The following is a 12,264-nucleotide window of genomic DNA, read 5'->3' on the forward strand; positions in this document are numbered from 1 at the left end:
GATCTTTATAGATTGCCACAACACAGCCCCAATACAATGGCTTCTGTGTATCTGCAGGGGTGCTGGCAGGGTTGATTTGTGGCAAAAGCTGGGGTTAATCACGTCTGACTTCCTAGTCCCCAACCTCCCTTTTCAAAGTTCCTTGCCCCTCTCCATGTCCTCTTTAGTCTTTATTCTGACCACTCTTACCCTCCCTCATCATCGCTTAAATTTACTCTTACTTTTCTCAAGAATTCCCCTTCTTTCCTGGGCAGAAACACCATCCTCAGCTTCTGGAACTCAGCCCTCCATCTGCATGGTCTGCTACAATGAGCAGACCTTGGGGCAGGATGCCTACACACCTGATTCACATCCTCATTCTGCCGTAACTCACTGTGTCCTCACGGACAGCTTCTTTCTCTCTGAGTCTCAGTTTCCTCGTCTATAAAACGGAGATCTCTAAGTCTCTTTCCAGCAATCCCATTCCAACCCCACATGCCCAGGACAGGCACTGTCAGGCTGGCCCTGATCTCTTGAAATCTTCAGATGCTCAGCTGGGGCTCTTCTGTTGTTTGACCCTCGCTCCTTAAGAGAGAATGGCTTATTGATTATTGTGGTGTGGGGGGCCCTACCCCAGCTATAACCCCACACCAGCCAGTCCCATTTCTGGGGAAAAGGATGTTGGCCAAGAGCTGCCCAGAGTGGAGGCTAGGGGCCATCTCAGGAGTTGTCTCCACCTGGGATCAGCAGCAGCCCTTCCAGGCTGCAGAGGCCCCCTCACCTCTCATGGGGTCTGCAGATGAATCCTCCAGTTTCTCCTGCAGCACAAGGCTGTTGTGAGAGGAGCACCAGCCTGACCCTTAGATGCCAGGACAAGCTAGAATCCAGCTAGCCCAACCTCCTTGACAAGGGGCGCCCCTGGTCCCTCCTGCACACAGTGCAGCCAGAGACGGGTCCCAGGGACAGCTCTGACCCAATGGCTGTAGATACGCTCCAGACCCCTTCACCTGGCCTTACCGTCCTCCCCAGTCAGGCCCCATCATGCCTTGCTACCCTTTCTGCCCTGCTCACCTGCCTGCATCCAATCCTCTGCACGTGTAGACCCATCCTGTCTCCACTATCCCAACTGCCAGGAAGACAGGGCCCAGGTCCCTGGGGAGCCTGAACTGTTCCCATGAACATAAGCATGTTCCTGGCAGAGCCTCACCTGCTTGGTCCTTCCCAGGTGAGCTGTCCTGCACTGGCCGGTAGGACAGCTGATAGCTCTCCACGGTGTCATCGGAGTATAAGCTCCAGCACACTCGGACTGAGGAACCTGTGGCTGAGTTAGGGGCCTGCGGATTTATGACTGGAGCAGAAGGAGCTAGGAAAAGAAAAGAAAAATAAAAGAGGAACCTCTAATAGAGGTGTGGGGTGAGAGTGGCCCCTTTCCCATGACCATTGATCCCCCAGTGAAGCCACAGCCTTTGGGAATGGAAGAGAAAGTCCAGAGTAGACAAGGATGGGGACACACAGCCTCTCAAACATGAGTCTGCAAAATACAACCAGTATATTCATTCTTGCTTTGACAAGTGCAAATGAGCTTAGGGAGCAGGGGTCGGTGGCAGGGACTCAGACTAAGGCATAGACTGGGAGTCCTGCTCCAGGTTGTGGGTCCTCTGGCCCTTCTGTGGCACTTAAAGACGCAGGACAACAAGGATCACAGCACTGCTGCCTCAGCAGAGAGAAAGAAGCCTTCAACAAGGAGGCTCTGCTTTCATTGATGGTGTGGGAAAAGGAGGCATCCAGGGACCATCTCCCACATTAGTGAGAGAACATTGGGGTGGCCCAGTTGTGCTTTTCAGAACCAACTTCTTTAGAGTCCATCTACTAAGCTAATTATTTTCTTCTCTGTAGGTGAGTACTTCTATCTTCCCCACCCCCATACAATCTCACCCACACAACCGAGAATAAGAACAAGTGGTGTTTTCCCTCCATAATTCTTTCTTTTTTCTCTCTTTGAGACAAAGTCTCGCTCTGTCGCCCAGGCTGGAGTGCAGTGGCATAATCTTGGCTCACTGCAGCCTCCACATCCCGATTCAAGCGATTCTTGTGCCTCAACCTCCTGAGTAGCTGGGACTGCAGGTGCACACCACCATGCCCAGCTAGTTTTTTGTATTTTTAGTAGAGACAAGTTTTCACCATGTTGGCCAGGCTGGTCTTGAATTCCTGACCTCAAGTGAACTCCTGCCTCTGCCTCCCAAAGTGCTGAGATTACAGGTGTGAGCCACTTGTACCCGGCCCTTTCCTCTATAATTCTTCTCCCATGGCAACATCTCCCTCCATCCCAGACTTTTAATATCCTTAGTTTCAAAAGTTGAAATTGATCAACCCATGTAAGAGCACAGCTGAACTTAAAGGAGTTTGAATTAGTTTTGGCTCATCCTTTGCTTTCTGGTCCAGAGCTGAAAGATCATAACGTGACAGAGGCGAGGAGGAAGACAAAGAACTTATATCCCCAATGACAAAGTTCAGGGTGCTCAACAGATGCCCTGCTAGACACTGTCAAATACAGCTTCACCTGAAGATGCAGTGTAAGAAAATGGATGTTCTGGGAGCTTTTAACCCCTCAGGAAGCACTAGATGCAAGCAGGAAGGTGATGGTTTATGTAAGATCCGTACACAGCGAAGTGAAGAAAAATGTCTCTGCTTCTCAAGCACGGATTTGGGCAATAGTGCCTTTCCTTCCCAATGACTAAGCCTGATTATTTGGGCAGCACCATTCCTAGTGGGGAAAAGAACCATCCAGTGGACATCATAGCTCCATGAAATCTCTCCTTGACCCAGTGATTCTAAGAATGGTCCCTAACATCTATGATTAAAGATTTGCATTATAGTATGGTTTACAATGGTAAAAAAAAAAAAAAAAAAGTTAGAAACACCCCAGTATCTAACAATTGAGGATTAAATAAACAAATTAAAGTATGTAGCCACTAAAGTGATATTATAAAAGAATTTATCAGGGTGAGAAAATATCAAAATTGTTTTGCTAAAAAAAGAGCATATTACAAACAGCAGATTACAAAACAGAATGACTCAAGTTTTATAACAAAAATACTGTGCAAGGAAAAACCTAAAATGGTATACACAATATTGTCCACAATCATGTTGTTCAGTGTTGGTGAGAAAGGGAAAGCAAGCAGTTGAAAAAAGAGGAATTACAGACTATCCTTATAAATAAGTAATTATAATAATATTTTATTGTCTTCCATTTTCTTGAGACAGCTTCTCACTCTATCACCCAGGCTGGAGTGCAGTGGGGCAATCATAGCTCACTGCAGCCTTACTCTTGGGCTCAAGCAATCCTCCTACCTCAGTCTCCCAAGTAGCTGGGGCTATAGGTGTACGTTGCCACCCCAATCTAATTTTTAAGATTTTTTTTGTAGAGATGGGGTCTTGCTACATTGCCTAGGCTGGCCTCAAACTCCTGGGCTCAAGCAATCTGCCCACCTCAGCCTCCCACAGTGCTGGGATTACAGGCGTGAGTCAGCATGCCTGGCCCACAATAATACTTTAAAGAGCTACTTGGCACCATGTAATATGTTGTACATAAGTTATCTCATTTAATTCTTGACATATTCCTATGAGGTATTATGATGTCCATTTTTACAGATGAAGAAACCAAGACTCAGAGAGGTTAGGTGAATTGTCCAGAGTCACACTGCTAGGAAGTGGCAGAGTTGGGATTCTCACGAGATCCATAGAATTCCAAAGCCCATCTCTTAGCCACGATGCTAAACACAGATACCCAGGAGGAACCTCAGAGAGGTCAGCCTCTGTTCTCACTTATGAGCCATAAAGACAAAAATAGGAAGTTTGAGGGAAAAAATACTTTTTTAGATGGAGTCTCGCTCTGTCACCAGTTTGGAGTGCAGTAGCGTGATCTCGGCTCACTGCAATCTCTGCCTCCCGGGTTCAAGCCATTCTCCTGCCTCAGCCTCCCAAGTAGCTGGGATTACAGATGCATGCCACCACAGCCCTGCTAATTTTTGTAGTTTTGGTAGAGATGGGGTTTCACATGTTGGCCAGGATGGTCTCAATCTCCTGACCTCATGATCCACTCGCCTTGGCCACCCAAAGTGCTGGGATTACAGGCGTGAGCCACCACGCCTGGCCTTCTTTCTAAATCTTTATGATTTTTTTCAGACATCGACATTTCCTACTCAAAGCTCAGGGGATCTGCGGGGTTTTCTACAATAAAATCATATAATCTGGCTGGCCATGGTGGCTAACGCCTGTAATCCCAGCACTTTGGGAGGTCGAGGCAGGTGAATCACGAGGTCAGGAGTTTGAGACCAGCCTGGCCAATATGGTGAAACCCCGTGTCTACTAAAAATATAAAAAATTAGCCAGGCGTGGTGGCAGGTGCCTGTAATCCCAGCTACTCGGGAGGCTGAGGCAGCAGAATTGCTTGAACCCAGGAGGCTGAGGTTGCAGTGAGCTGAAATCACACCATTGCACTCCAACCCAGGCAACAGTGTGAGACTCCGTCTCAAAAAATATATATATATATATGTGTATATATATGTATATATATGTGTATTTGTATGTATATATATTTTATATATATAATTTGCAAACAGAGGCAATTTCTCTTTTTCCTTTTCAATTTGGATGCCTTTCTATCTTTCTCTTGCTTAATTGCTCTGGCAAGGTCTTCTAGCACTATGTTGAATTGGAGTGTTGAGAGTGGGCATCTTTGTCTTGTTCCTGATCTTAGAGGAAAATATTTCAACTTTTCACCATTGAGTATGATGTTAGCTGTGGGACGTCATATATGACATTTCTTATAATGTTTGCTCTAATCTTTATTATTTCCTTTCTTCTGCAAAATTTGGGCTTAGCTTGTTCTTTTTCTAGTTCCTAGAGGTGTAAAGTTAGGTTGTTTATTTGAGATCTTTCTTCTTAATGTAGGTGCTTATTGCTATAAATTTCCTTTGTAGTATTTCTTTTGCTGTGTCACGTAAGTTTTGGTATGTTGTGTTTCATTTTTATTTATCTTAAGATTTTTAAAATTCCCTTTTGATTTCTTCTTTGGCCCATTGATTGCTCAGGAGTGTGTTGTGTAATTTCTACATATCTGTGAATTTTCCAATTTTTTCTTGTTATTGATTTCTAGTTTCATACCATGTGATCATAAAAGATACTTGAGGCCAGGCAGAGTGACTCAGGCCTGTAATCCCAGCATATTGGGAGGCTGAAGTTGGAGGATTACTTGACACCAGGAGTTCAAGAACAGCCTGGGCAACATAGTGAGAACTCATCTCTACAAAAAAATTGAACACATTGGCTGGGTATGGTGGCATGGACCTATAGTCCTAGCTACTTGGGAGGCTGAGGCGGGAGGATTTCTTGAGCCCAGGAGTTGGAGTTTGCAGTGAGCCACAATCACACCACTGTACCCCAGGCTGGGCAACAGAGCAAAACCCTATCTCAAAATAGTAATGATAATAACAATAAAAGATACTTGATACAATTTCATTCTTCTTATATTTGTTAAGGCTTGTTTTGTGGCCTAACATGTGATCTAGCCTGGAGCAGAGGGAGACTCTGTCTAAAAAAAAAAAAAGACTTGTATACTGAAAACTATAAAACACTGATGAAAGAAATTGAAGCAGACACACAAAAAAGGGAAAGGTATCCTGCATTATAGATTGGAAGAATTAAGATTGTTAAAATGTCCATATTATGCCAAATGATCTACAGATTCAAGGCAATCCTTATCAAAATCCCAACAGCAGTTTTTTTGTTTGTTTTTGTTTTTGTTTTTGTTTTTGTTTTTGAGACGGAGTCTCGCTCTTGCTCAGGGTGGAGTGCAGTGGTGCGATCTCGGCTCACTGCAAGCTCCACCTCCCAGGTTCACACTATTCTCCTACCTCAGCCTCCTGAGTAGCTGGGACTACAGGCACCCACCACCACGCCCAGCTAATTTTTTGTATTTTTAGTAGAGACAGGGTTTCACCCTGTTAGCCGGGATGGTCTTGATCTCCTGATCTTGTGATCTACCCACCACGGCCTCCCAAAGTGCTGGGATTACAGGCATGAGCCACCACGCCCGGCCCCAACAGCAGTTTTTACAGAAATAAAAAAAAAATCCCCAAATTCATATGGAACCACAAAAGAACCCAAGTAGCTAAAGCTATCTTGGTAAAGACAAAGCTAGAGGCATCACAAATTCTGATTTCAAAATATATTACAAAGCTACAGTAATTGAGACAGTATGGTACAGGCATAAGGACAGACACATAGACCAATGAAACAGAATCGAGAGCCCAGTAATAAACCCATCCAAATGATCTTTCTAAGGGTGACAAGAGCACACAATGGGGAAAGGATAATGTCTTCAACAAATGGCATTTGGAAAACTATATCCACATGCAAAAGAATGAAATTTGATCCCTATCTTACACCAGAACAAAAGTAAACTCAAAATAGATTATTAAAGACTTAAATGTAAAACCCTGAAACTGTAAAACTCCTTAAAGAAAATACAGGTGAATAGCTTCTTGATATTGGTCTTGGCAACGATTTCTTGAATTTGATACCAAAAGCACAAGCAACAAAACAAAAAATAGGTAAATGGCACTACATTAACAGAGTGAAGAAACAACCTACAGAATAGAAGAAAATATTTGCAAATTATTTATCTGAAAAGAGACTAGTATATAAAAAAATAAGAATCTTCTACAATTAAATAGCAAAAAACCAAACCAATTAAAAAATGGGCAAAAGACTTAAATAGATATTTCCCCAAGAAGACATATAAATAGTCACCTTGTATATGAAAGAGTACTCAATATCTCTAGTCATCAGGGAAATGCATATCAAAACCACAACAAGATATCACCTCATACCTGTTAGGATGATATTGTCAAAAAGTGAAAGGAGGCTGAGCGTGGTGGCTCAGGCCTGTAATCCCAGCACTTTGGGAAGCTAAGGTGGTCGGATCATTTGAGGTCAGGAGTTCAAGACCAGCCTGGCCAACATGGTGAAACCCCATCTCTACTAAAAATACAAAAAATTAGCGGGGCATGATGGCGGGTGCCTATAATCCCAGCTACTCGGGAGGCTGAGGCTGGAGAATCACCTGAACCCGGGAGGCAGAGGTTTTAGTGAGCCAAGATCATGCCATGTACTGCAGCTTGGGCGACAGAGCAAGACTCTGTCTCAATTAAAAAAAAAAAAGTGAAAGGTAACAAATGGTGAGACCGTGGAGAACTGGAACCCTTATATACTATTGGTGTGAATATAAAATCATGCAGCCACAATGGAAAACAGTATGGTGGTTCCACAAAAAATTAAAAATAATTTGGTTGTGGTGGTGTGTACCTGTAGTCCTAACTACTCAGGAGGCTGAGGTGGGAAGATCATGTGAGCCCAGGAATTTGAGGCCAGACTGGGCAACATAGCAATACCCTGTCTCTGAAAATATTTATATATATATCAGAACTACTATATGATCTAGTAATACCACTTCTGGGTATGTATTCATCAGAACTGAAATAAAGATCTCAAAGATACCTATGTTCCACGTTCATTGCAGCATTCGTTATTCACAATAACCAAGATATGGAAACAACCTCAATGTCCATCAATAGATGGATGGATTTTAAAAAGTGTGTGTGTGTATACATATGGAATATTATTTAGCCTTAACAAAGAAGGAAGTTTTACCATTTGTGACAACATGGATGAACCCTGAGGACATTATGCTAAGTGACATTAGCCAGTCACAGAAGGACAGATACTCCATGATTCCACTTACATGCGGTATATAAAACAGTCAAACTCTTAGAAGCAGAGAACGGAATGGTGGTTGCCAGGGGCTTGGGGGAAGGGGAAATGGGGAATTGTTGCTCAATGGATACAAAGATTAGTCATGCAAGATGAGTAAGTTCTAGAGGTGTGCTGTACAACACAGTACCTGTACTTAACAATATTGTATTGTACACTTTAGAATTTGTTAAGAGGATAGATCTCATGTTAAGTGTTCTCATCACAAGAAAGAAAAAAAGCTCTGGGTAGTCTGAGCTTGCCATGAAGTACACACACAGGTGAGCACCTGGAATGGTGTTAATGGAGCCCATCAGCTGCTCCACATCAGAGAAATCCAAGGTCTGGTCTTCAAACTCAGGCTGTGCAGAGATTTCCACGTCTGTTTTTGCTTTCAGGAATTTCCCGAGTCTGTTGGTATAAAAAGACACACTGACTAGAATGGAGGGGCATTCTCCTTAGTGTATATCTATAGTGCTGAGTCACTGTCATAAATGAAGAGGGGCTCTTTGCTGAACTTTCATTTAGTTACAAACAGCTGTTGGCTGCCATCTACCATCATTTTTGGAGATTGACCTAGGGGTCATCACTGGGGATGGGTGGGATTGGTTTGTGCCTTTGAGGGAGAGGAAAAAGGGTAAGGCCATGTCAGAGGGTTGGTGGGGGCGATCTGCCAACAAGATCCAGAACCACACCCTCTGGAAGATCTCTTAGGTGCTAACCTGGGAGTTCCCACTCTCAAGTCACTCCAGGCCCAAGATGTACCGAGGGTCCAGACTCCCCGGGCTTCTCCACATGGTCAGGTGCCCTCAAGTTACTGCTCATGGGACTCTGGGTCTCCTTGTATCTGCTTCCTGGCAGTCACAAGGTTTGTAAATGGCACAGGCAGAATGTGAAACCAGGGCCAGGCATGGTAGCTCACACCTGTAATCCCAGCACTTTGGGAGGCCAAGGCAGGCAGAGCACCTGAGGTCAGGAGTTCGAGACCAGCCTGGCCAACATGGTGAAACTCCATCTCTACTAAAAATACAAAAAAATTAGCCAGGATGGTGGGGACACCTGTAATCCCAGCTAGTTGGGAGGCTGAGGCAGGAGACTCACTTGCCCCTGGGAGGCAGAGGTTGCAGTGAGCTGAGACCGCGCCATTGCACTCCAGCCTGGGCAACAAGAATAAAACTCTGTCTCAAAAAAAAAAAAAAATTGAAACCAGTTCCATCTTTGCAAAAATCACTGCACTTAACCCTTACATTATGAAACTTCTGTGTTCATGTTGCTTTATGGACATTTATTTTATTTGATTCTCACAAAGCTATCCTCATTTGTAGATAAGGTGGCTCCTGGACTGATTGGATTTGCCCAAGGTCATGAGGGTAGCAGGATTTCAACTCCTATCTGTCTGACTCTAAAATGTGCATGCTTTCTGCAACTGGATAGTCTGGGTCCAGGCATAGCAGGGGGATGTTGGGGGTACTCCACAGATCTCAGTTCTTCCTGGTGAAATGAGGGGCTTGTGGAGGAGAGCTGCTCACAGGCTTGTTGACTGAGCCTCACCATATACGCTCCATGCTAGCCCTGAGATCCTGAGATTCAATACTAGATACTCCTAGCGACCATACACCATCAGTCCAAAGCCAGTGCTAATTTACTCAGGATTGACACAAAAGCTGAAACTGGAACCATATAACCAAATGGAACTGAGTCTATTTGGATATCTAAAGTTGAAAAAAGTAGAAAAAAGAAATACATATTAGAATAAATGTATTACCTGTCAGCCATAGCCACTGCATCCTAAAAAGGAAAAGGAGAAAATATTAAGTTGATTTTGGAAATACATTTCTTTTTTGTTTTTCTTTTTTAAATGGAGTCTCGCTCTGTCGCCTAGGCTGGAGTGCAATGGTGCAATCTCGGCTCACTGCATCCTCCACCTCCCAGATTCAAGGGATTCTCCTGCCTCAGCCTCCCAAGTAGCTGAGATTACAGGCACGCGCCACCACACTCAGCTAATTTTTGTATTTTTAGTAGAGACAGGGTTTTGCCATATTGGCCAGGCTGGTCTCGAACTCCTGACCTTGTGATTTGCCCAACTCGGCCTCCCAAAGTGCTAGGATTACAGGCATCAGCCACCGCGCCTGGCCGGAAATAAGTTTCTTTTACCAACATATTGTTATAAATATGTAGATAGATATAACTATATATTTAATAATACATATTGTTACATCTTACATATATAGGATAGTTATATAACAATTGATATAACTATACATAACATATAATAACATAAACATAGAAGAAAACTTGGAAATTAGGAAAAAGTTAAAAAGCCCAGCTGTATCCCATACCCTAACAAAACCACCCATATTTCTGTGCATTTTCTTCCATACCACAGTACTGCTTTTCCGCATTAACATTGTCACGTGCCTGTGGTCCCAGCTCCTTGGGAGGCTGAGGCAGGAGGATCATCTGAGCCCAGGAGTTCAAGGTTGCATTGAGCTATGATCATACCACTGTCCTCCAGCCCAAGCAGCAGAGCAAGACCCTGTCTCAAAAGAAAAACCAACAACAAACAACCCACACTATGTAAGCACTTTCCATGTTATAAATGGTCTTTTGGGCCATCAACTTGAACACTTGTATAACAGTTAATTGTGAACAGTTAATGAATGGAAATGCCATCATTTACTTAATGGTTCTTCTTTTGTTGAATGTTTTGTTGTTTCCAATTTTTCACCATCATACATAACAGTGAGAAGCCCACCTTCATGTTTATCACTTTCTCCACGTTCTGCATATGGTGGGCCCAATGAGCATTGATGTTTCTTGCAGTGCCTGCCAAATTGCTCTCCAGCTTCATTCACTGGTCCCTCACCCCTAGCACAGCAGGAGGGAGGCATGGTTGGGCTTTGAGGAGCAACTGTATGCTTGGACAATGTGGGGGCCACACTTAGCAACCAGGAAGCACTGGAGGCCAAAGGCCCCTCCCCCACACCCTGAACACCAAATCTTCTTCCTACTCCTGTGGCACCTTGTGAAGAAAGGGGACCCCGGTTCTGACTGAAATTGAAATTCCCACAGCCCAGCCATGTAGAGGGTTGGGTAAGATTTAATTTGATTTCAAGAAAATTACGAAATGGATTTTTTTTTTTTTGCATGTCTGAGTTTGTGAGGTAAGATTTTTAATTGCTACACTTGTAACTGGGAAATTTAAGGTGCCTTTTGAGCCTTGACAACTTTCTCCCCAGAGCTCCAAGAGGCCATCTGAGGTGGCCAGAAAACTCTTAAAGCACGGTTTTTGCTCAGCTCAGCTCCAGGATGAGGGGACAAGTATCTGGGTGACTAGAACAGAGGAACAAAGACTGGTGCTGCCTCCGCACTGGGGGAGGGAGAGAGTCCGCTGCTGTGAGTCTGCCTGGCCACTCATGTGGAAGCCATGCAGAGAGATTGGGCCACAGCCTCCCCATCACGATCATCCAATGGAATCAAATGGATGCTGGCCATAAAAGTCGATTCCAATGCCTCCAGGAGGAAAGAGGACAACCTAGCTTACCTCAGCCATAACTGTCGTTTCCGTTTATCATTCCATCTCTTTTCTTTATATTCATTATTTCATTTCGTTTCATTACTGACCTTTATGAAATCCACCTTCTCCTCGTGACACATCTCTTCTATTGTTTCCATCAGTTCTTTGCAGGTATCTAGGTTTTCTCCACAGCTGACCAGTTGTCCATATAAGGCTTCCAGCTTCTCTTTCTTTTTCTCCCCTAGAGCTTGTATTTTTTCCTCATATTTTTGAGCAAGTGTTTCCAAGATCTCGTTGTAATGTGACTCAAAGTTTTGTTCTTGTTTTCCAAAATTCTCCTGCAAGACAGTTGACCTCAGTCATCACTTCAGCGCATGTAGTGTGTTGATTAATTTTTTTTTTTTTTTTTGAGACAGAGTCGCGCAGTGTTGCCCAGGCTGGAGTGCAGTAGTGCGATCTTGGCTAATTGCAACCTCCGCCCCCCCAGGTTAAAGTGATTCTCCTGCCTCAGGCTCCTGAGTAGGTGGGATTACAGGTGTGCATCACCACACCCGGCTAATTTTTGTATTTTTAGTAGAGATGGGGTTTCACCATATTGGCCAGGTTGGTCTTGAACTCCTGACCTCAAGTGATCCGCCTGCCTCAGCCTCCCAAAGTGTTGGGATTACAGGAGTGAGCCACCGCGCCCAGCCGGATTAGAGTCATGTCATTAGAGCAATGAAAATGTGTGCCTATCGGAACTATTTTAGTTCCTCTACTTTGTCCTCTCATCTCTTGTCAGGATGTTGGAATGGAAGCTGAAGGTGCTGGAACACAGTTGTCTCCAGCCTAGACCCCAGGAATAATCTAAACAAAAGCACTGCTTTCTCTCCTGGCAGAATTTTGCAATCCACTTCCAGTTTCAACTACCTTATATCACCATGACAAGTGACCAGGGAGATTATCAGTGATGATTC

General features: G+C 44.1%; 2 protein-coding genes across 2 annotated transcripts in view; one reads left to right on the forward strand and one right to left on the reverse strand.

Moving 5' to 3' along the window:
- The window catches only part of LOC105497481 (WASP homolog associated with actin, golgi membranes and microtubules), an 88,927-nt gene that overhangs the window by 22,356 nt on the left and 54,307 nt on the right, over window positions 1-12,264 (forward strand). The window contains exon 4 of the transcript XR_011625268.1: window positions 10,178-10,368. The gene's annotated coding sequence lies outside the window, so the exon portion shown is untranslated. The remainder of the gene's footprint in view (window positions 1-10,177; window positions 10,369-12,264) is intronic.
- Window positions 1-12,264, reverse strand: part of LOC105497479 (fibronectin type III and SPRY domain containing 2) — a 50,818-nt gene that overhangs the window by 14,510 nt on the left and 24,044 nt on the right. The window contains exons 4-7 of the mRNA XM_071099318.1: window positions 11,416-11,646; window positions 9,557-9,579; window positions 8,081-8,202; window positions 1,187-1,342 (exon numbers count right to left, since the gene is read on the reverse strand). Of these exons, the coding sequence (XP_070955419.1) occupies window positions 1,187-1,342; window positions 8,081-8,202; window positions 9,557-9,579; window positions 11,416-11,646 (532 nt within the window). The remainder of the gene's footprint in view (window positions 1-1,186; window positions 1,343-8,080; window positions 8,203-9,556; window positions 9,580-11,415; window positions 11,647-12,264) is intronic.

The sequence above is a fragment of the Macaca nemestrina genome, chromosome 7 (assembly GCF_043159975.1).
Source record: "Macaca nemestrina isolate mMacNem1 chromosome 7, mMacNem.hap1, whole genome shotgun sequence".
Lineage (NCBI taxonomy): Eukaryota > Metazoa > Chordata > Mammalia > Primates > Cercopithecidae > Macaca > Macaca nemestrina.